This window comes from Sminthopsis crassicaudata, chromosome 3 (genome assembly GCF_048593235.1).
Source record: "Sminthopsis crassicaudata isolate SCR6 chromosome 3, ASM4859323v1, whole genome shotgun sequence".
NCBI lineage: Eukaryota > Metazoa > Chordata > Mammalia > Dasyuromorphia > Dasyuridae > Sminthopsis > Sminthopsis crassicaudata.
The window spans coordinates 526,825,637-526,851,121 of NC_133619.1; the positions used below are offsets into that span (position 1 = coordinate 526,825,637).

Genomic DNA, 25,485 nt, shown 5'->3' on the forward strand with positions numbered 1-25,485 from the left:
TCCGCTCTTTAGTATTTCTTTGGGATATAATCCCAGTAGTAGCGCTGCTGGGTCAAAGGGTATGCACAGTTTGATAACTTTTTGGGCATAATTCCAGATTGCTCTCCAGAATGGCTGGATTCTTTCACAACTCCACCAGCAATGTATTAGTGTCCCAATTTCCCCACATCCCCTCCAACATTTGTCATTATTTGTTCCTGTCATCTTAGCCAATCTGACAGGTGTGTAGTGGTATCTCAGAGTGGTCTTAATTTGCATTTCTCTGATCAGTAGTGATTTGGAACACTCTTTCATGTGAGTGGATATAGTTTCAATTTCTTCCTCTGAGAATTGTCTGTTCATATCCTTTGACCATTTATCAATTGGAGAATGGTTCGGTTTCTTATAAATTATGGTCAGTTCTCTATATATTTTGGAAATGAGACCTAAGATCCTATTTCACAAGCTTGGGAAGGTTTTATTTTGTTGTTTAAAGCATGGGAGGGGCATGATCAATGGTGATGGCCGCTTTGAATTGTATAGTTCTAATCCTGATAAAATTGTGCAGTGATTTAGACACTTTTAAGAAATTCACCTGACTGTAATGCATACAATATATTGGATCCAAGAGAGAGACTAGAAACTGGGAAGCTAAGTAGAAAGCTATCACAGTAATCCAGATAAGAAGTATAAGGACCTGAAAGAAGGTACTAAATGTGAACTAGGAATAATAGCAACATATAGGTCATCTAGTCCAATCTGACCATTGTCCCCAAGAAATGAGTTCATCCGGTCTTTGCTTAAAGATTTCCAGTAAGGGGATTATTTCACAGTTTCCTTCCATATTTATAATGTTACAATAAATTATTGGTGTAGAAAACTTCTACAGTTATATAATATTCACTTAAAGATCCTCTCCATGAAACAAATGGTTCCCTACTTTTTTTTGGTCATCATTTAACTTTATGTTGACTTTATTTAAAAAAATTGATGTCAGTTATTTAAATGTCTAATCTTTATCCTCCACCTCTTATTAAAAGGTAAAGAGAATGTTGTGATGAATGTTATTTTCCATTATAGACTGTTATAAAAGTGTTACTTTTGTAAGCACTTAGGAAATACAAAGGAATTTAATATAAACATAACAATAAAGGACATTCATCTTTTCTAAGAAATCAGTGAACAAGAATTCATAATGGCTCCCCCTTTTTTTTCCTTTTAGTTAGTTAATGAATGATTTTAAAATCAGTAGCACAGGCAAATATGAAATTATGGAATTTGAATGAAATAATGAAAAATGAAAAACTTTTAAGACCTCTTCAGATTTTTGCTATGAACATTTTACATTTTATATAACTAGCCATGGAAATGTTAAGCCACCCAAAATTCTAGCCAGTAAATGTATCTATATGTCATTTTCTGTCCTTAGTATTTGAGGGGAATTGGCATATTGTCATTATTCAAACCCTCCTCTACTACATCCTAAAGTGGCGGTAGTTTTCAATTTCACCTCCTTTTTTTAGGGTTTTACAGTTAATTTTTCAGTATAGTTCTCAGTTATAGAAACATAGCAGTGACAGATATCTTTGAATACAAAATGCTCCCCCCTTTTTTTGCCTTCTTTAAAAATATGTCCAAGATGCAATATATTTGTTATTAGTACAACAATAATTTTGTTCTGAGAATTATAAATTGTAGACTCCACGTGCTTTACTTCACAAAAAGTTGTAATAGTTGAAAAGATCAATGTATTTCTTAAAAAGCCCAACAATTTGTTAAGCTGAAATGACTTACTATAGAAAGAATGGCAAAGTAATGACCACCAAAAAAGCACAAAACATTTTGAAAATTTTAATTGAGTAATCAGTTTCAGTGATTATTAACTAATGTTTATAAATTTTACATCATATAATTGAAAATAACACATATGAGAAATTAAAAAATAAATCATCTTAAAATCTAAACTATAAATTCTAGGAAAGATTAACAGAATTTCAGTGTTTATTAACTAATCTTTACATGTTTTATATCATAGTTGAAGATACTATGTATAAGAAATTTTAAAATGTCATCTTGAAATCTAAACTTCATATTCTAGGAATACAAACTTCATAATACAGTAATAGTTGTGCATGGTAGTTGGTTTAGAAAAACTGTTCCTTTTTTGGCTTGTAAACATTTCCCCAAATTTGCTGTAAATGATTAACATCCTTTAACAACCTTCTTATATATAGTACCTTGTTTCCTTTTCTTATTTTTTCTAACCCTGCTTTGGATCATAAGTTTAGTGATATTTTTCTTCAGAACACTTATTTGACTGTTCATGTTATCAGTTCAAACTTGCTCTGAGTATCTGACTCAAAATGCTCAGTTCAGTATGCTGAACTGTTTTAGGGTATATCTCCATTATATTGTTGACTCCTTATACTTAGCTTCTCAATTGGTCCTCAAGGGTTATGTGTGTCTCTTACCCAAGGAGCAACCTCAAATCACTACCTTCTGAAGTAGCACAGCTCATTTTTTTTTTTAATAGAAGATATATGCATGGGTAATTTTACAACATTGACAATTGCCAAATCTTTTGTTCTAATTTTTCCCCTTCTCTCCCCACCCCCAGACCAATACATGTTAAATATGTTAGATTATAAATTAAATACAATATTAGTACATATGTCCAAACAGTTATTTTGCTGTTCAAAAAGAATCGGACTTTGAAATCGTGTACAATTAGCCTGTGAAGGAAATAAAAAATTCAGGCGGACAAAAATAGAGGGGTTGGGAATTCTATGTAGTGGTTCATAGTCATCTCCCAGAGTTCTTTAGCTGGGTGTAGCTGGTTCAGTTCATTATTGCTCTATTGGAGCTGATTTGGTTCATCTCATTGTTGAAGAGGGTCAGGTCCATCAGAATTGATCATCCTATAGTATTGTTGTTGAAGTATACAACGATCTCCTGGTCCTACTTATTTCACTCAGCATCAGTTCATGTAAGTCTCTCCAGGCCTTTCTGAAATCATCCTATTGCTCATTTCTTTCAGAACAATAATATTCCGTAATATTCATATGCCACAATTTATTCAGCCATTCTCCGATTGATAGACATCCATTCAGTTTCCAGTTTCTGGCCACTATAAAGAGGGCTGCCACAAGCATTCTTGCACATACAGGTCTTTTTCCCTCCTTTAAAGTCTCTTTGGGATATAAGACCAGTACACAGCTCACTTTTTGACAAATAACATAAAACCATAAATGTGGAGCTGAAGGAGATCTTGGACATTATTTAGTCCAGTGATCCCATTTTACAGAGAGGAAATTTGGGTTCAGAGAGACTAATTTTCTAAAATCTTACTTCAAATTCAAGTGCTTGACTCTTAACCCCATTATTATTACTGCTGTACCACTGACCCTAAAATCGCTTCTGTTCTAGGTTACCTTGCTTCAGCTCAGTTCTAGCCCTTTACATCTCCTGCTTTCTTTTGTTTTAAAACAAAATGCCCTCCCTGACTTCTCAGGGAGGTGAGAACCCCAAAAAGGAGGTGATCACATTCCCCCTGACTTCTCAGGATGGGAGATGAAAGCACTAAAAAGGAGATAATCACGCCCTCCCTGACATCTCAGGAAAGGGAGATGAAAAGCACTAAAGGGAAGTGGGGATTGCTAGCAGGTTTCTGGGCTGAAGGATCTTATTAGAGACAGGTATGCACAAACCCATCAGCATGGGAGGTATTATATAAGCACATAACAATAACGCACAGGCTATTAGTGATGACTCTCCCCACAGTCAGTGCAGGCTGGATGAGGTGTAACAAACATGAATTGTACATGCAAGTAGTGATATAACAAACAATCAACATGGTCTTGTAAAAGATTTCCAGAAGTCGTAGAAGGAGGGTATATAAACAATAGTCACACATATGCCTTCTTCAGCAACCAAGAGATAGTCCAAAACCAATTTATTGTCCATTGCTTCACGTGTCAGGGAATCCAATGATCCCTACAAGTTTTTGAAGTCATGCAACAGTCTTTTTATATGTTAGGGAATCCAATGATTCCTACAGGTTTTGAAATCCTGTAACAGTCTTATGTCTCAGAATCCAAAGATTCCTGAGGGCTTTCAAGTCCTACCACAGTCTTATGATGTCTCAGAAAATCCAATGATTCCTGAGGGTTTTCAAGTCTAACAATTTTTGATGTCCATGAGTCAAACACCATAACTGCCTTGTTCCTTCTGGTGGGCACAATCAGCAATGGAACCACTCAATGTTCCTTGGGTCTTCTCCTTTGTTTCAAGGGTCTGCTCTGTCTCTCTGATGGACAAGGCTAATACTGCTCGTTGGCACCCATCTGATTCTTTCTCCATCTGTAGAGATACAAGCAAACCCTCTCCCCCAAGCAGTTAACCTATCTGGTCCCTTCCATTCACCACTTTCTGGGTCTCTCCACATGACTTGGTGATTATCTAAAGACAGTGGAATTGCTTGCACCGGACACTGTCCTTCTGGTGGCTTATAAAACCTGTCTGCCAGACCCAGTGTATATCTTTGTCAAAAATTTAAAAATTAATGGTATAGTGAACTAAATTTAGAAGTTCTCTAGAGTTACCCATGGCTCCTCCTTTCTTTTGTCCTTGAAGGAGTGTCTTAATGTCTCTGTTTCTTCTCTCTACTATTGCCTGACCTTGAGGATTAAAAGGTATGCCAGTGGTATGTAAAATCTTATATTGTGCACAAAAGTGTGCAAAATGTTTAGACGTATATGCAAGTCCATTGTCTGTTTTTATTGCTTGTGTTACACCCATAATTGCAAGTGCTTGTATAAGGAATTCAATGACCACTTGGGCTGTCTCTTTTGCTGCTGGTATTGCAAAAATGAATCCTGAAAAGGTGTCTACCACGACATGGATATAAGATAGACAACCAAAAGATTTATAATGGGTCACATGCATTTGCCAAATTTCATTAGGTCTCAAATCACGAGGGTTCTTCCCTGGAGGGAGTGTAGGAGCATGGAAAGGAAGGCAAGCTGTACAGGCTTCTACTATGCTCCTAGCTTCTTCTCTTGTTATTCCAAATTGTAAACGTAAAGCTTAGGCAGCCTGATGATATTTAGAATGAGATTCTTGTGCTTCTTGAAATAAAGGAGTATTGGCCAAGATGGTTAGAAGGCTATCTGCCTTTGAATTGCCATCAAAAATAGGATCTGGAAGTCCACTATGGGAGTGGACATGCAAGATATAGATCTTACCTGGATGCTTTCTCACTTGCTCTTGAAGTTCCTTAAAGAGCTGATATATATTTGAGGCTACAAATTTTATTTGGGCTGTGGCAATTCTTTGTACCACACCTACTGAGTAGGCCAAATCAGATATTATATTTATGTCTCCCAGATAATAAGTAAGAGCTAGAATGATTGCATACAATTCATTCTGCTGAGTGGATTGAAAAGGAGTTCAGAATACTCTCTTTATAGTTAAGTCATGAGAGTATACAGCACAAATATTATGTTTGGATGCATCTGTAAAGATAGTTGGTCCTTTAAAAGGAACTTTAGAAACCTTTTCTTCAGAATCCATTGCCAATTATGTAACAGTCTGGTTATCTTTAATGGAGATCTGTGTGTAAAATTTGGAGCCATGGCTAATAAAATTTGCCACTCTGGGATGGTTTCACAGCACATACACATTAACTTGTGCATTAGTATAAAAGGTGTGTATCTTTTCAGGTCTTATCCCAGATAATTGTACTGCACAAGCACTGGGTAAGGAGTAAGGCTTTGTTCTGGTTGTGCTGGAAGGTTCACCCACTCTATCACACTGTTTCCTTGATGAAGGACTGCTGTGGGTGCCTCTTGTGTAGCAAAAACTGATATTTCCAAGGGTTTTTGAGTGACTCTTTCAACCACATTGGATAAAGTTAGTTCAACTTGTCTCAGAGCCTCTTGAGCTTCTTTTGTAAGCTGGCGTGGTGAATTTAAAGCGCTGTCTCCCCTTAATATGTCATATAATGGTTGCAATTGACAGATAGTCAAGCCTAACATGGGACGCATACATTGGATATCTCCTATCAATTCCTGGAAGTCATTTAAGGTGTTTAGCTTCTCTGTTTTTAAGGAGAGTTTTTGTACTGTAAGCACCTTAGGGTATACTTCATATCCTAAATATTGAAAAGGAGCATGTCTTTGAATTTTTTTCTGGAGCTATGTGCAATTTATAATTCCTTAGTTTTTCTATGGTTTTTTTGTAGACATGCTTCTAACATTTGTTCTTCAGGTGCACATCCCAATATGTCATCTATGTAATGTAATAACATTAGTTTTGGAAATGCTTTTCTTACTAGAGTAAGATAAGCAGCAACATACATTTGACACATAGTAAGGCTATTTTTCATACCCTGTGGCAAAACCGTCCATTCATATCTTTTATAAGGCTCAGCTAAGTTAACGCTGGGCACTGAGAAGCCAAATCATATCCTCCTTATCTAGAGGGATAGAATAGAAACAATCCTTAATGTCTATAATCCAAAGAGGCCATTCTCTAGGCAATTGAGTAGGAGATGGAAGTCCAGGTTGAAGAGTTCCCATAGTTTCCATCTGTTCATTAACCTTTCTTAAATCAATCAACATCCTCCATTTTCCAGATTTCTTTTTTACAACAAATACTGGGGAATTCCAAGGACTTAGAGAAGGTTGTAAGTGTCCTTGGTCAAGTTGCTCCTGTACTATGTCTTATAAGGCCTGAATTTTATCGCTACCTAAGGGTTACTGTTCTATCCACACTGGTGTATCAGTTTTCCATTGGATAGAAACAGGTGAAAGTGTTGGCAGGCCTTCAATAGCAGTCCTGTCTAAAAAACTGAAGTACTCATTTTTAACCCTAATTGTTGTAAAATGTCTCCTCCCCAGAGATCGATGGTGATTTTTTTCAACTATAAAAGGAGTAAAAATTCCTGTTTCACCTTCAAATATCCATCTCAAAGGGGTAGCACTAACTTCAGCTGCTATTGATCCTTTTATGCCAGACATGTAGGTATCTGCCTTAATCTTTGGCCAGTGACTGGGCCAGTTGGCACCTCTAATGATTGTGCGATCTGCACCTGTGTCCACCAGTCCTTCTAATGGTATGCCATTTATATAGATGGTGAGCATAAGTGTCACAGCTGTCTGTCCAGTATAATGCTGGGTTTTGCTGCTTGGAGTCACAATGTGGGTGACTATCACCAGGTTATTAGGGGTCTGTATCAATAAACCTGATGCTACTACTTCTCCTGGTTGATAAGTCATACATTGTCTACCTGTGTTAGTGACTGGGATATTAGCTACACATTCCGCAGTTTCCCACATCAGTATGTGGATGGACACTGTTTTGTAAGTGCTCTCAGGAGGTGAAATGATCAAGCCTACTGTGCCTGGAGGCAAGGGATCCATAGGATGGAGAGGAACAGATTTCACCTCTCCAGGAGGTATCTCAGTTGTCCCAGCTGCATACAACTCTATCCTCCCTAATTGTAGTCCCTTTCTCCCATCAAGTTGCTTCCTGGCTGATTGTGTGATCCCTTTCTCCCATCAGATGGCTTCCTGCTGATCTCAGTTGTCCCAGCTGCATACAACTCTATCCTTCCTAATTGTAATCCCTTTCTCCCATCAAGTTGCTTCCTGGCTGATTGTGTGATCCCTTTCTCCCATCAGATGGCTTCCTGGCTGATTGGTCATGTTTGGGTATTGGACTTCTAAGCACTCTCTGGGTGTGGCATCGGCTACCATCATGTCCCAAGTGTTTTCTGCCTGGCCCCTCATCCCTGAATCAGTCTATACTCCGATGCCCAGTGGAACCCTCTATTGCATTTTGGACATGGGGTATTGGGTCTTGTTCTCCCACCCTGTTTTCTCACTCTGTCTCCATGCCAACATTGAGCTTTCAGATGCCCTACTTTACCACATTGAAAGCATTGTCGAGTCTCTCTGGAAGTCCCTTGCCTGTCTTCCCATGTTGGGATCTTGGGAAGTCTGCATCATAGCCTGGCTATAAAAGATATTTGTGCCCACTGTGGCACAGCGTCTTATGATCTCTAAAGGAGCATCCTTGTATGGTCCCAGTATAATCCTTCTGCAAACCTCATTAGCATTTTCTTTAGCAAATTGCCTTATAAGTGTCTGTTATTGTATTTTCACCATTAGTCCCTATAACAGCTGTCTGCAAACGTGCCACAAAATCAGCAAAGGGTTCCTTTGATCTTTGTACAATTTTTGTGAAGGTCTCGCCCTTGTTTTTATTGGGGAGAGAAGCCCATGCTTTGATAGCTGCAGCAGTAATTTGCTCATAAGCTGCTATGGGGGAATTAATCTATACTGAAATTTCTGCATAAGAACCTACACTTGTTAGTTGGTCACAGGTGATTGAAGAATTAACTCTACTTTGACTATTTTGTTGGGCTTGAATCCTATAGAGCTAGCTGTATTCAGAAAGTTTTGTCCAGGTTCTAAGCACACCCTTGCAATGTCTTTCCAGTCACTAGGGGTTAAGACTTCATAACCCCAAATTCTGTAATAACATCTTAACATAAGCTGATGTAGTCCCATAAAGAAAGCAAGCCTTTTTCAGGTCTTTGAGGATATCTATATTAAGAAGGAACGTATCTTCTACTTTCTTGACCTGAAGAGTTAAACTGTTGAATCACGGGAAAAATTTGAACTCTCAGATCCCCTATTTCCTTCCCTTCTTCTGTGGCTTTAAGTAGAGCCTTTTGCAATCTAGTTATAGGAGGCTGTGATTGCTGGGGCTGGGGAGGTGCTGTTGATATCACCGCCCCTCCCACTACTCTTCCTTCCTCCATCCCAGAAGTTGGAGTTGATAGGGGCCTGTCAATAATCAATCCCTAGGCGGGGTTGAAGCTGCCTCTAGAGAGCCAGAATCACCATGCCCTTGAGCCTCATTTAAGTCTGTTGCCCTCAGGCAAGGTCTTGAGACTGTTTATTGTCTTTATTTTTTCCCTCACACTTACTCATCTGTCCGGTTCTAAAACTTTTCCTTTTTCTACAACTTTGCAAGATTGTTTAAGGCCAATTGAATTATGTTGTATATATAAAATACCTCTGTGGAAATTGAATGAGGACCTGTATTATTGTAGAATTCGTTAACTTGTTGTCCCACAAGTTTCCAGTTAACTATACTTATTTCTTTTTCCTCTAAGAACCAAGGGGACGTGCATTTTAATGTACCCAAGAGTCTAGCAATCTGTACCCAGGTTATAAGTAAACTTTGCTCCTCAATTAACTTAAGCATGCTTTTTATAGCATCACTTTGGGGTGGGGGCCGGCTGGGGATGGGAGAGAATCTTTTCCTAACATCTAGCTCCATTTCAGCTATCAAAGGTTACTAGTTTAGCCCTTAAAAAAGGAAATTCCTTGTTTGTCTATTAAAATACCTAATTTCCTGGTCACTGGAGGACTTCAGTGGAAGTAGGGTGCTTGGCCCACAAGTTGGACGCCAAATGTTATGACCCTGGATATCTTAGAATCAGCTGGAGTCAGGATAAGCAAAAGTCTTTATTCTTGGTCCCCGGCAGGGGATTAGATCTAGCAGTCTCCACACCTCCTTCTTCTCTCTCCACAGCCAAAAGAATGATCCTCCCTGTCCTATTCCATCCTCTCATCTCCCTCTTTTCCTTCTTTGTCCACACCCACCCATCCTGCACAGAATAGTTGGAGAGGGTCATTCTCCAAGCATATGTCAATAGAGAATTGTCCATTCGGTAATTAGCCTTTTGTGCTAAGTTACCTTGTATCTGCTCAGTTCTAGCCCTTTACAGGTCATGGGGCAGTTTCTGCTGAATGGTGTAAGTCCTGCAGCATATAATTTTCTGGCTCCCCAAACAGAAGTACTAGAAGAGGCTGGGAGCAACCAGTGTGCTTTGCAGGAGGAATAGAAGCAGTGGGAGCAATGGCAGTGGCCCAAACTGAGATGATAGCTTTAGAGGATCCAGAATTTCTGGACTGACCAGAGCCCTGAAAGGGAGAGGAGTGGAACTATTACTTCTGTCTCACTATTCAGGCCTCCCCCTTTTCCCCTACCCTAAGGAAACTTGGATTGGGAAGAAAGTATAAAAGTTGAGGTTCCTCTCACAAAGCAAGTTGGATCAAGAAGGAAGAACACAGGCTGGGCTGGCTTGTTTCTCTCCAGCTGGAAGCCCTACTTGCTCATTTGGGCAATTGGCTGGGGAGGGAGGGATAGGCCACTGCCTAGAGATATATTCCCTATGGGAAAAATTTTGTTCTGTACTTTTGTTTTTACCACTCATCAGTGCTTTCTGGAACCAAATAACAAGTACTGAGGTACCACTGTGTATTTGAAATTATATGGTAGGATTATAGGAAGAGGAAAGATATACATCTATCTTTGCTGTCACTTCTCAAACTTAGAAGAATTTTCTTCATAATAATCTTTTAATGTTAAAATCATAGGAGCTAGAATAAATTTTAAGGAAATGAACACCATTAGTAGGAAAACATACCCTAAATTAACATGAATGAGAACCAAAGCAAACCCTTTCAAAGATATGACTACAATTCACATTAAGTGAATGTAATGAATACTTGTTAGATGTGTTATATTAAGGATTCCTTTTGGGTCTGTGATATACTAAGTGACTGAAGTAGCTGCCTACTCTCAAATAATAGCAAATTAATAGTTTATTTTTGCTCTTCTATATTTTTCATTGCAACCTTTCCTGAATAATTCAGTGTACTTTTTTTTTTTCTTACATAGAAACAGTAATGTTCACAAAAGTAGTTTTTTTGTTTTTAAATAGAAATGTACTACTTTTGTGAACATTTTGTGAAAAGATAGCTTCAATATGTACTTGTATTTTCTTTCTGTACTAGGGCACTAGTATGTCGGGTATGTACCTGACCTAAGTTTTTATAGCTCTTTTTAATGAGAGTTTCATTGATGACTAATACCAGTCCTAGAATAATATTTCTATAATAATAAACCACTAATCTATTGACTTTTTTAAAAAGATAATTAGGAGAGTTAGGTGATAATAGTGGATAGAGCACCAGCTCTGAAGTCAGGAGGACTTGAATTCAAATGTGACCTCAGACACTTAACACTTCCTAGCTGTGTGACTCTGGATAAGTCACTTAACCCCAATTGCCTCAACAAAATATATATGCACACATATATACATATATATAATTATAGGTTTTTATGTTATATGCCATAGAAATTAGTTGCCTTACATACAAGGATGTTGTTTATGAAGTTATTGCTAATATCTTTCTATGTTTACTTAACAGATCAATTGTACTTGCAAAACTGCTAAAGACAGAAGATTCAAAGAGAAATCAAAATGCCGAAGCCAGTAAGTGCATTCATTTATTTCTTTTGACTTAAACCTACTCCAAGGAAAGTAAATATTCTGTTTTCATCATTGTTCAAGGTCTTATCAAATAATCATGAACTTAGGAAATTTGATTGTAGTTCCACAATCAATTGAAATATAAATGGGAGGTCTTTGAAAGAAATCTATTATGAATCACCAGTTTAATTGAGTGTTTAGAATATTTCATTTTTAAAGAAAAAAATACTTAATATGTTGAATTAACTTTTTTCTCCCAGAATTATTTTTATAAAAACTTTACAAGAAGAAACTGTTCTTAAGAGTGTTGAATTAAGTCCTTGGTTTGCATTTCAATTTTGCTACCTGTTTTAAAGTCATTTATCTTCTCTAAACCTAAATGGTGTTTGAAGTCTCATTCAGCTCAATAATAGATAATATTTATATAGTGCTTATGATTAGAAAAGCCTTTTACAAATATCTAATTTTATCTCTATAACAACCGTGGGAAGTAGATGCTGTTGTTATCCCTATTTTACAGATGAGGAAACTGAGGCAGACAGAAGTTAAGTGACTTGCTCCATTAGTATTTGAGGCCAAATTTGAACTCAGGTTTTCCTGAGGCCATCTATGATATTTTTATGTGAAACTATACTCTATGAATTCTATTCAGTAATCAGTTAGTAGGCATTTTTAAAGTGTTAGGCTGTGATGATAAAAAGGACAAAAATGGAAAGCATTCCTTGTCCTCAGGGAAGACAATTTGATGTTGTGTAGTATAATGTGACAACTTAGTGATAGAGGTGATAGACTCCATGTTATCTTTCCTTTTTATGATGTATCACTTGCTTTTTTGTTTTGTTTTTTTAAACAAAAATCTGCGTTGTCTTTTCACTTCAATATCATCTTCCATCCTCATTTGAACATAAAAGAAAAACAAAATCTCTGTTACAAACATATTGTCAGGCATTTCTACACTGGCCATGTTCAAAAAAACATGTCATTCTGTACTGTGTCCCCCATATATCAGGCAGTTGAGTAACACATTTGATCATTGATCATCTAGAATCATAGTTGATCTTTATATTGATTAGAGTTCCTATTTCTTTAAAGTTGTTTGTTTTATTATATTGCTGCCATTATATAAATTATATTCCTGGTTCTGTTCACTCAGAAACCATATTCTTTATCATTTCTTAAAACAATTTATATTCCATTATTTGCTCAACCCTTTACCAATTGATGGGCACCCTTAAAGATTCCCATTCTATGTCATCTCAAAAAGAAGTATAAATATTTTTGTACTTTCTTGAGTTTGTTTTGCTTGGGATTGTACCTTCTTGATCTTCCTTTCCCCTAATATCCCCTTTTCACCTTTCCTTTCTGATTCCCTATTGAAGAATAGATTTATGCTGACAAAGTGAGGTAAAAGTCCTTTATTTCAATAAAGGTCCATTTTTCCTTGTTTAGGATTATAGTCAGTTTTTGTTGTAAATTATTCTTGACTATAAACTTATATTAATTGTGGGTGATCCTGATTGGGGGTTCCTTGATTCTTGATTTTTTTTTTTTTCTGCCTGCACTATTTTTTGTTTGCTCTGAATTTGAGTTATAATGTTTCTTAGAATTGTCATTTGGAGGTTTCTTTCAGTAGGAAATTAGTGGATTCTCACTGTATTACTACTTTGTTTTTCTCATTAGATTTGGACAGATTTCTTAAAATAGGATGCCTAGGAATTTTTTTTTTTTTAAGTGGTATTTCAGTGATTCTTAGTTTTTTTCTTCCTTGATTTGTTTTCCAGGTCAGTTGTATTAAAATCAATTATCTAAAATAAAAAGGAAACTGAAGATAAAGTTACTGAGCAATCTATGCTTTAATTTGCAATGCTAATATTTGAGTATCAAATTAGGTCACCTGACTTTAGAGATCAAAGACTATGAATGATTTACAGAGCTGATTTTTATAACAAAAAAAGAGGAATTAAAAGAAAATGTCAGAACCTTGTTTTGAGCATAATTCACTTGAATGAGGCAGGTCAGCTGACTATTTACCTTGCTTCTAAATTCTCTCATCTCTTAGTGTATTACTTAGGGCCCACAAATTCCTCACTTTGTACTTTAAGACCCAGGTACAGGTCCCTACCTCCAAATCCATCTTGTATCCACGTGACCTGTAAGTAATTGTATCAGGTCACAAACTTGCTCTTTGGTATCTTTCCTGTCAGAATGTCCTAATAGGGGTTTGGGAATATTTTGGTATGATCTGGGACTTGCTCTTTCTTGATCTTGTGTACAGCCTTTCTGTGTTGGAAGTGTTTCCTCACACAACAGATCATGATCCCAATATTCACAAATCTCGGTCTCCCTAAGGGGACTAGAAAAATCATTCTTTCTGACTTTTTGTTGTTTCTCTATCAGGATTTGGTCCAGTGATTTTTTTTTTTTTTCCTAGCTTCATTTGCAAAAATTGGAAGGGATTAGGAATTCATTTTACTGCTTTGTTATTTTGACTTTGCCTCTTCAAAGTCTGACTCTTTTAGGCCTGGATTAATTTATTCATTTAAAAAAGATTATAGTGAACAGAAATTTCTGTAGCTTAGGCTTTTATAATAATACCAGAAGTCTGTGTAATGAAAGGAAAGGTAATGGATTTAAAAGAAAGATCTAATTGGTTTTGAAAACTTGAATTCTAGCTCCATCTATACTGACTACTACTTTACAACCTTAGTCACTTACTTTCTGAGCCTCAGTTTCCTTATTCATAAACTGAGACTATTCTTCTTCTTGCCTCACAGTTGTGATCAGATTAAATATAAAAGCATTTTGAAAATTTTAAATATAAATACAATTTAGGAGTACAAATATTCTTTATCTGTCAGTACCTGGCACATAGTAAATGCCATATTAATACTTCTTTCCCTTTTTTCCTTCCTTCTCCTTTCCTCCCCTTTCCTTCCTCCTTCTTTTCTTTCCTCCCCTCCCTGCTCCATAGTTTTATAAGCATTTGATCCTCAGACCAATAATGAGAGGTATATAAGTATTAAGTAATTTGCATATGGAGAAACTGAGGCTTTTTATCTTTATCCTGCAGAGATTGATTTGTTCATGGTCATATTATGTAGTAGGATTTAGCCTAAATCATGTGATTCCAGGTCCAGCAGTCTTTACATTATACGTTATACGATCATGTCCATATAAAGAATTATTTTGTAGTACAAATTGTCATTTAATAAGTCTTTTTGTATATTGGGATTTGTATATCCAAACTTATCTTTCTTATTTCTTCTGAATTCCAATCCAACTTCATCAGTTGCCTATTCATCTATATCTTTGACATCTTACTCTTAGTACACTCAAAATGAAGTTCATTATCGTCTCCAGGTTTCCCTATTCCTTTTGAGGGTAGTACTGTTGTTCCAGGATCTCTGTAAGTGTCCTTGACTTTTCCTTCTTCCTCATCTCCCACAGTGTCCTTGACTTTTCCTTCTTCCTCATCTCCCACATCCATTTAATTGTCAAGTTTTGTTGATTGTATCTCCATAGCATTTGGCTAGCTTCTACCTAACTTTTTAGAATTACTTTGTTGGTATTCCCTTTAATGCAGTCTGTAAACAACCTACAACCTGTTACTGAAATGGATGTTCTGAACCTTTCTGCACAAAAGCTGTTGCCATTTTGGAGTATGTTTTCTCCCTCTTAAGAGTTGTTAATTTCCTTCAAAGTTGAATTTCTATTCCATACAGACTTTTCTGAATTCTGTAGTTGATCAATGTTCTCTTTTCCCTCAAATTATCTTGTATTTACGTAACTGTGTGTGCTTTCTATGTCCTTAGTAAAATATGAGGGCCTTGAGACTAAGTACCTTTTTTATCTTTTTAACCTCTCTCCTAGCACAGTTAGTCAGTAAACGTTAAGGGCCTGCTATGTGCCAAGCACTTGGGATGCAGAAAGACACAAAAGATAATCCCTTCCCTCAATCAGCTGGAGTTATTGGGGGTTGAGGGAATCTGGGAGGGAAGAATAAACAAACAAGTAAACAGGAAATAAATAAATCAGAGAAGGATTTATTAGAATTAAGAGGAGGTGGAAAAGCCTTCCTGCAGAAGGTACAATTTCCACTAGGCCTTCAAAGGAATCCTAAGGAGAGAGAATAGTTCTGACATAGAGGCAGCCAGAAAATGTCTATAGCATAGAGATGGGAGTATCTTTTGTTTTAGAATAGTCAGGAGACTAGGGTCACTAGATTAAAGAATGTTGGGAAATAAAGTGTAAAAAGACCGAAAAGGGTTGGAGGTAGGGGGATAAGGAGTCAGGCTAGAAGGGACTTTGAACACCAAACAGAAAATTTTGTATTTGATTCTGGGAATTGATTGGAAGCTTAGAATTCATTGGGTAGAAGAGTTGACATGATTAGATCTACAAGGTTAGAAAAGTAATTTTAGTGGCTGAATGGAGGGCATATCAGTGTGTGGAGAGTTTGAAGCAGGCAAAATAAAATGAGTATTAAACATTTAAATAATATTTGTAAGTTTGCAGAATTTATACTTCTGAAGTTATTAGATATTAAAACTGCATTAAAACTTTTGGGACACTATCTCTGAGACAGTGAAGAATTAAAACTAATTCTACAGATTATCAAATGCCAGCTATATGCAGTATTCTCTATTAAGCCTTTGGAGAAATAAACTTTTTTCTTTTTCCTTTAGTCAGGGATCCTACATTATAACAGAGAGGCTTATAATTTAATAGAATTTTTTTAAACAGCTCTTTCTCATGAAACTTTGTCATATAAAATGGCTTCATAAAAATATTGATTTATCTAAGTATTTAATAGAAATGCCTTTTCATTTTGCTCACTTTTCTTTTTGTTATTACAGATCAATGTAAGAGTAACTACTATGGATGCAGAGCTGGAATTTGCTATCCAGCCCAATACAACTGGCAAACAACTATTTGACCAGGTAAATGTATTACCTATGTAGTTTATTTTTACCATATGATTTTTAATGAAATGTGGCAGGTGTTTTTAGGTAGCATTTTTCATCTTTTCATTTTATACCTATCACTGATAATAGTATGTGTTTTTTCTTGTTAGCATTAACATCTTTATTGATCACTTGGCCTTTTATTCCTTTTTTCATCTTAATTATGTAGGGCAGTATACATTCATGAAATGAAATTCAAAGAATGTTTATTGAGTTCTTTATGTGGATTGGATACCACAAAAATGAAATGTTAATTATCTTTATGTAGATGTGATTTTCTGCCTTTTTTTTTTTTTTTTTTTTTTTTCCTGCTTAAGTCTTTATATTATTACATGTGCAATGCCTCTACTTTGAAACACCTGAATTCAGGAAGACCTGAATTCAACTTGAGTCTCAGACACTTAACTAACTTTGTGACCCTGGGCAAGTATTCAACTAAAACTGCTTTCTTCAGTGTTATTGATGATACCCTTATTACCAAATCTGATGGTGTGTGGTTTTGTTTTTTGTTTTTTGTGTTTTGTTTTTTTTAACCTCATCCTTCTTGGCCTCTCTGCTATATTAAATATTGTTTCCACCCTTACCTCCTGGATATTTTTATCATCTTTGGGTTTTTGTGGCCCTGTTGACTCTTGGTTCTCCTTTCTGCCTAACTATTCCTAATCCTCTTCTTTTTTGCATGTTTATCACCCATGTCCTCCTATATAACTGTATATGTTCCCCAAGATTCTATCCTAGGCCCTCTACTAATCTTTATATTTACTCTCCCACTGAATTTATCTCTTCCTCTTGGTTAATAATTACTTTTCAAACTCTTTACTCCCAAATCCACAGTGTCTAGTCACAGTCTCTTCCCGAACTTCCATCTCACATAGACTATGTAACATCTCACATCATCGAATTTTTGGACACTTCAAACTATTAAGTTCTGGAGCAGTCTTAAATTTAACATGTCCAAATCATAACTTCTTGTTTTCCCTAAACTTACCATTCCTATTCAAAACCTGCCTATTTCTGTTGATGGCATCATTATTCTAACAGTATAATAGATTTTAATCTTTGAGCTAATGGACTCCTTATTCAATTTGCATGATTTCAGTCTGACTTCCTCCTAGTTAAACTCAAGTATGTGCTGCAAATCTAGCCCCAGTCTATCTTTCCAGCCTCATTGAACATGTTTCCTTTCTGCACTCTTTGATATAGCTTTTCTTTCTATTTCTCACCTACAACATCCTATCTCCTATTTATGTGTTTTTGTACTGCCTGGAAATGTACATCTTTTTCACTTCGGCCTTCTAGAATCCTTTTCTTCCTTCAAGATGTTGCATACACACTATCTCTTTGAAACCTTTCCTCATCACCTCAGATATTATGGCCTTTTTTTCTCAAACTACATTTTATTTTAGAACTTTTTTGCTTATTTATATTTGGCTTTTTATTTATTTGATACATATTTAAGAATGTCTTTGTGTTTGCTTCTGTAGGATTAAATTTTTTTGCACATAGAGTAGTGCCTGGCATATGATAGGAGCTTAAGAAATACTTGTTGGATGATTGATTTGTAAAACTTTGTTCTACTCAATTTAACAAAAAAAGCATAAGTGTTTATTAAATGCAAGGCAGTAAGGATATAGAGACCAAAGTGAAAAGCAGTTTGTGCCCTCAGGGAGCTTATATTCTGTTCATCAGTCATATGTAAACAGTTCATTAAATACAAAATAAAATGAGGAGGAACTGAATTCCTGAAATAACTTACATTGGGATGCTCATTAGTAATAGATATCATCATAAAATGTGCATCATATATGGTTTGTGGGCTTTGAGATATGTTGTATTTTGAAGCTTGCCTTTTAAATATGTCATGAAAACTCAGTCTTAACAAGAATGCAGATGTCAATCCTTTTGTAAAGCACAAGATATTTTTATACTGTGACTAATGCCTTTACTACTTTCTTATCTCTTAGCAAGTTTGTTGTATGTCAAGTATTTTTAAGTTCAAGCACATGTATATATCCATTTGGGCTTCCTCAAGCTTTTCTCAGAGGCCTAAAGAAAGGAGGATGCTAGGAAAGGTTTTTTTCCTATCATGGAACTGTGGAAAGCAGTAAAAAATTTGAGATAACAAATCATAATTCCTTAACAGTGATATTCACTGCTATTTTGAGTATTGTAATGCAAATTTTTAAAGACACAGCAATTTTTCTCTGGTTGAAAGTATAAGCTTATTGCATTGAACCCTCAAAGTAAAATTTATCCAGAGCCACTGTGAATAATGAGCTAATACTGATCTGTTTCTTTTTTTAAGGTGGTGAAAACAGTTGGCCTGCGTGAAGTCTGGTTTTTTGGGCTACAGTATGTCGATAGTAAAGGCTATTCAACATGGCTAAAACTAAATAAAAAGGTAAATTATACCTGATTATGATCATTATATAGAAGCAGCTACATAATGTGCTTTGAGTGACTAAATAAAAAGGTAAATTATACCTGGTTATGATCATTATATAGAAGCAGCTACATAATGTGCTTTGAGTGACATGATTTGAATCCTGTTTCAACTTTTCTGTCTATGTTACCTTAGGCAGATCACTTATCATCTCTATCCTTATTTTCTTCAAATATAAAAATGAGTATAATAATAATACCTACTTCACAGAATTATCATAGTGTTCAAATTAAATAACATGTAAAATGCATGGCAGACTTTAAAGAGCCATATAAATGCTAATTCTTATGTATTTATTGTCAGTATTTTAGAGTTATAACACCTGTGTAGGTTACTAATTTATAGTCTGAATATAAGCTGTACGTTTATTCCTCCCAAATTTGTCTGAAACCTAAATATTATTTATAATTGTGTTCTAGGGGAAAGGAAAAGTATTTATATAATACCTATATAAATGACTGGCACTATGCTAAGTTATAAATAGCATCTTATTTGCTCTTCACAACAACCTTAGAGGATGGGTCCAAGCCCATTTGATCTTTGTTTTGGCCCTGATTGCCACAGGGTGAATGTAAATAGCAGTTGTTGGGGGTTTGGCCAGAAACCTTGAGGATCTTGCCCTCTGATTCTTTTTTTTTTGGGGGGGGGGAATTAGATAAAAATTTCTGTTTTACCTAGCCTTAATCACTGAAAGATCAGTTGATTTGTTAAAGACTTGGTTAAAAAGGCTAAGTCTCCCATTTTACTTAGGACCATCTCCAGTCATCCTAATATATATTTGGCCACTGGACCCAGATTGTTTCAGAGGAGAAAGTGACAGCTTTCCTTCCCTCACATCCAGTTCACTTGTATGTCATGGTATCACCTCCCTGGTGCCATGAGAAGGAGGACAACAACAAAAAATAACAAGGGGGTGGGTACTCTTCTTATCCCTATTTTACAGTTGAGGAAACAAGAGAAATAGGGATTAAGTGACTTGCCCAGGGTTTTACAGTAAATGTCAGAGGTAGGTTTGATCTTCAGGGAGCTCCTTTTATTTCTGAGTAAGTTATCTTTAGACTGCAAGTACAGTTCCCTGCTTCTTCCTAAATTCTCTTAACATTCATTGTTCAATTTGTTATTTTATTTTAAAGGAAAAACTGATTCATTTATTTAGGAGAAGCATTCAATCTTTGCTTGTCCAATAAATAAGACCATCAATAATATGAGAAAAGTAATTAGAAATTTATGATTTGGGCAGTCAAATTACTGATATATTGATTTAAATTTTTTTTCTAAAATGCTTTGTTTTTGATGTTTTTTTTTTTTTTTAAAGAATAATTGCCTCCATATCATGTGTTTAACTAGGGTTGGTTATGTTTGCAAGTATATTTTAAATTTATTTAAAATCTTTTGTTTACATTTTTTTAGTGTCAGTCATTTCTCTTTCATTTTCATTCTCTCTTGTGTAACAAATTAACTGACATAACAATTGCATTTTACCATTTAATTTAATTCATGTGCAGTGGTACTACTTTTGCTTCTGGAATTGCGAATATGTAAAATATTTTATGTATATACTTGATCTTCCTGTAGCTTGCTAGTTTATGAGAAATAAGATATGTGCAAAAGTTTGATTCAGATATATGTGATAAGACATAAGGGAGAATTCTGAACAGTATTCCTAATAAAATTTGAAGAACAACTTGATTTTAGCAGAGACTGTTAAGCAATATGTTACCTTCATAAAGGAGTTTTTTTTTTTTTTTTTTTTTAACCTGTTCTGAGCCTTCTTGAAGGGAAAGAAGAATTTCATTCAGGAATGTGGAAGAAATATGATTGTCATTGTTAGGCATTGTAGGAATATGAGTGGAAATGGTAAATGTAAGATGTTAGTTACTGGTAGTTAATCCATATAATTCATTAACTGATTAGGCAGAGCATGAAGAGGAAGGGACTTCAACAGGACTTCAATATATCCTGCCTGAGTAATTAGAAGGAGTCATAAATAGAGATAGACAAGTTGGGACAATAGGCATGTTGGGCATAGTAGTAATGAAATGATGAGTTCAGTTTTGGATGTGAGTGGTACATCAAAATGATTGTGTCTAATAATCAGTTGGAAATTCAGGACCAGAATGGATAGGTTTGAGGAGTATTTTTTTAATAGGGAGTATAATCAGAATAACTAAATGCATATTTTTCATATGGTAATTCATATTTTTACTGTATAACTATATATTTTCTCCATGTAAAGGGATTAATTTAGGGATTGATACTTATATTTGGAGAAATTTGTTAAAAGTAGTTGCTTTAAAATCAGTGTCTTGAAGTTTTTTTTTAAAGTAAATTTTGCTTTAATGAGATATGCTATTTTTTATGTTAATTTGATTTAGACACCAACATTGCATACTAGACAAGATTGGGAATTATTAAAAGTTATATAGCCAAAATTACTAAAACCTATATGCCAAAGTAGGATCTTTTAAAACAGATTTTAAGTTAAGTTTTTAGGATGGATAGAATTAAAGATTTTGATCATCATGCCTTTTTTTTTAAATAAGCTGAACAAAAGAATATGAAATCAAGTTGTAAATAAAATAATTTAAGACTACTTTAGAGATATTTGAACTTTCAGAATTCTTTCCCTTAAAATACTTGAATTGGGATTTAGATATAGAGTAAGATTGCTGATTTTGATAATATTCAAAACTATTATTTAAGGTAACACAGCAAGATGTAAGAAAAGAGAATCCTCTGCAGTTCAAATTTCGAGCTAAATTCTTTCCTGAAGATGTGTCTGAAGAACTAATTCAAGAAATAACGCAGAGACTTTTCTTCCTACAAGTTAAAGAAGCAATCTTAAACGATGAAATATATTGCCCTCCTGAAACTGCTGTTCTTTTGGCTTCCTATGCTGTCCAGTCTAAATATGGAGATCATAATAAGGAAATTCATAAACCAGGCTACCTAGCTAATGATAGACTTTTACCTCAACGGTAAGTGAAAAATGATATTTCATTTTATTTTTAATTGTTATTAATGACTCGTTTTTGACTTCATTTCCAAATATCTTTAAGGACCATGATTCAGCATAATCATGTAGCATTTTGTTTCATTGATTTTATTTTCTTTCTAGTTGCATTGTTATGGTTATTTTGTACATTGTGTGTGTCTTTATACTGTTACCTGCAAAAGCCTTCCTGAAACTTTTCATATTTTGAACCTTAAGTATTGGTGAATATTTCTTTTAAAATCATAACCAGGTTGCTCTACAGAATAAGACAGTCTATACCAAAAATTTTTAGTGTCTCTCTTCCTAGATAATCAAATTAAAATTATCCCTTTAAGATAAAAATTAATTGATTCCCAAAAAAGATGCAAAAATTAGTAATTATTATTATGAAAAGTTCTTAACTAAGCACTTCTCTATATTGCTCAGATCTATACTAAACAATAGCATTTCCAAGTCCTCCACTTAAGTGCCAAAATTTTCCACCTAATGATGGCAGATTATTATCTATAAAATCCAATTGTGAAATAACACGCATTGGTTAACTGTGTCTCGAGGACCATATTTGGCCCAATTTTTGTATGGCTACCCACATGTGTTTGTAGGATTAACCAGTGAGCCAAAAATAGTTTTTACATTTTTAAATACAATAACATTTTATTTAACAATATAAAATCCATTTTAAGTTCACCCAGGTGTCAGGCACACAGGAGATTTGACTCTAGTGAATGATCCCTGTATTGATTGGTCTCTGGGGTCCCTTAACTCTGTTTTTCTAATACTTTGATTTTCTTCTTCAATTTGGGACTCTACTTCATTATTCACCTCCAGTGCCCATTCAGGGATATCTGACTCTGTAGATTAAAACAGTGGGAACTTGTCTGGCTATATGTCATGACAAAGATGGTATAAGTTTTTCAATTAACTTTCCTTTTTCCCTAAGGTGAATTTAGCTTTTTTGGATAATTGTGGATATCCTTATAGTATTCCTGTGTTTAATAGAATCACAATGTTTCTTCCATTTTTTATAACATTTGCTGAGCATTGCTTTGACAGGATAGCTTTTGATACCAAAAAATTCCTAAGGAAAACATTTGTTTCATGCTTAATAGTATAAAATGGATCATAGAATGAAGGTATCATAGATAATTGTTTTTTACATGTATTGGAACAAACTCTGTATTTTGTTCTATTCAGATTTTTTTTTTTAAATTGACACAGTTGCAAGATCTTTTATTTGCTAAATCTTAATCGGGTATGTCCTGTAGAAAATTTTCTGCAAAAATCTGCTTATTCTCTTCTCGTGTTTTTATCAAGGACCTTTTCAATGTGACCATAGGACATTCTCCTAAGTATTTTATAGAGATGAGGAAATAGTTGAATTGGCCAGTAAGTTGTTGAAATGTTGAATGTTTTTGTATTTGGTAAAATTTGACTCTCCTACTTCATCTTCTTAATTGTCATATCAGGTATAATGACCATAGAATACAAACATAGTTCATTGTTATTGTTACTAAGAATAGATTGTCCTCCATATATCAACAAACTGATTGTTCTCTGTTAATTCATTTAAATTTCCTTTTAAAAATGTTTATCATTCTCCTTTCAGTGCATTTGTTCTTATTGTTTACCTTTTATCTTACATTGGCTAAAGCTGCATTCAATAAATAAAAGGTAGGAAACAAAATAAGAAAAGAACAATCACTGTAGATTTGTTGCACATATGGTTTCATCTGTTAATGTTCCAGAAATGATCTGGCCCAACTAGTTTTTATGTCAATCTCTCTCTGCAGATTCATTTATTCTTATAGTCTTGTGGTCTTTCATTAGGTCTGACATTTTTGCATATGAGCTTGTATTCTTAACTGGTGCTGCTTTTAACTATCCAAGTCTCATAGCTTAGTAAAGAAACCTAATGTTAACTAATTGAGGTGGTTTATGGATTCTTTATATGTTCTTTATGACAAATGTTTTGTCTTGGTTAAGCTTTTGAAAGAAATAATATTGCCTTTACTTTTATGCACTTCATTTTTTTTTTTTCCTGGCATGACAAACAGTTCAGAGGTAGTATAAATTCATAGTATTTCCTTGTCTTGATCTTTACAATTTGGTTGTTTTTGGTTAAAATTTGATAATTTGAATTTTACTCTAATCACTGGGTGATAAGTATAGATCCCTAATTCTGAAATGGAAATATGGTTTCTTATTTGCTAAAGTTGGATTAATTTTAGTTTCTCAAATGTTTTTAGGTACTTACTGCATCCAGTGACTACTAGTTATTTTTTTTTTTTTGTTAAAGTATTCATGCTAGACAAGGTAATAATACAACCTTCTTTCATTTCTTGAAGTTTAACTCATTTACATTGATAGCACTAAGCAGCAAGTTAAAACAGTAACTAATTGGCAGAATTTCATCAGATTTATCATAGGATTTTCTATTTCTTTATCCTGCAATAGTTGTTAGCATGTAAGCTGTGATTTTCTTTATAATAATGTCAGTGTTCTTGATTAGAACTACAAGGTAAAATTGGCAAATGTTCCAGGAAATAATTCTTTTTGCCTTTTTGGCACATGAAAAAAACTAGTTTTGATTAACTGTTTCATTCACCTTTATAAGGAGAATCTGTGAATCATCCTCCTTTTATCTGCAACTTCTTTATATTTTCTAGTTTCACATTATAGTAAGGTGTTAGCATAGCTTTTGTTTGATGCTTTCATTAGTAGTGTGTCATTTTGTTAGTAGGCATAAAGATTTATATTTAGAATGACACCAGTTAGACTCTTTTTTAGGATACTCTGCCATTGTTACTTCAGGAATGTAATTTTTAAAGTTTAATCATAATTATAATTTACCATTACCAATTATGTATTGTAAAGAACAAAGAACCAACAGGTCATATGAAACATCTGAGAGCTTTAATCTATAGAAGAGGCAACTTATACTATGTGATTATGAGTTTCAAATGTTTTAAAGGTCTGTTATATGAAATAAGGATTAGGCTTGACCTCTAAGGGCGGTGCCAGGTGCTAAAGGTGGAAGTGACAATAAGGAATACTTGGGCTTAATATGAGGAAAATATCCTTTTAATTATAATTGTACAAAAGTAGAGTGGTTGCATCAGCCAGTCGTGGATGAAAGAAGATTTTCTCTTCCAGACATCTTCACAGAGAGGCTGGGTGGTCATTTTTTTTATTAACTTATAAAGCTTGATCATTTGAATGTTATTATCTCAGACCATGTTCTAACTTTTTTTTGTAATAATGATGTCAGGGAATAAATTAGCTAGCATATGTAACTTTTATACTGTAAAGAGAAACATACATATGAGATGTGATATATTAATCTTTTTCTATTCACTTAGATATGCTTGGCATTCCAACAGTGATACTATGATCAAAGAACCTTAGGTGTTCTATTTCCATTGTACAGTATTACAGATAATAAAAATAACTTCTGAAAACTGATTTTATTAATTGCCCACTGTTTTAAGAAATGCATAAATCTTACCTTAAAGTTGGATTTATTTATTTGTTTGTTTGTTTGTTTGTTTATTTTTAGTGTCTGATATTGAGAATATATAGGGAAAATACTACTTCTCTCCTTGGACTACTATAGACAAATATAAAAATGTTGCTTTTCTCCATGTCTTGTAATATAATTTTTTTTTTCTGCCTCATAGTGGATTTATATAACAATAATTAGATTTTGATGGAAGATTTCAGAAAGTGATAGCTTGATATAGAGGACAGATTA

At 34.6% G+C, this 25,485-nt stretch overlaps 1 protein-coding gene across 2 annotated transcripts in view; it reads left to right on the top strand.

Moving 5' to 3' along the window:
* Positions 1–25,485, top strand: part of RDX (radixin) — a 121,739-nt gene that overhangs the window by 29,242 nt on the left and 67,012 nt on the right. For both annotated transcript variants that reach the window (XM_074304314.1, XM_074304315.1), the window contains exons 2-5: positions 11,271–11,335; positions 16,189–16,272; positions 18,602–18,697; positions 21,443–21,717. In XM_074304314.1, coding sequence (XP_074160415.1) covers positions 11,324–11,335; positions 16,189–16,272; positions 18,602–18,697; positions 21,443–21,717 — 467 coding nt within the window. In that variant the 5' untranslated portion in view covers positions 11,271–11,323. The remainder of the gene's footprint in view (positions 1–11,270; positions 11,336–16,188; positions 16,273–18,601; positions 18,698–21,442; positions 21,718–25,485) is intronic.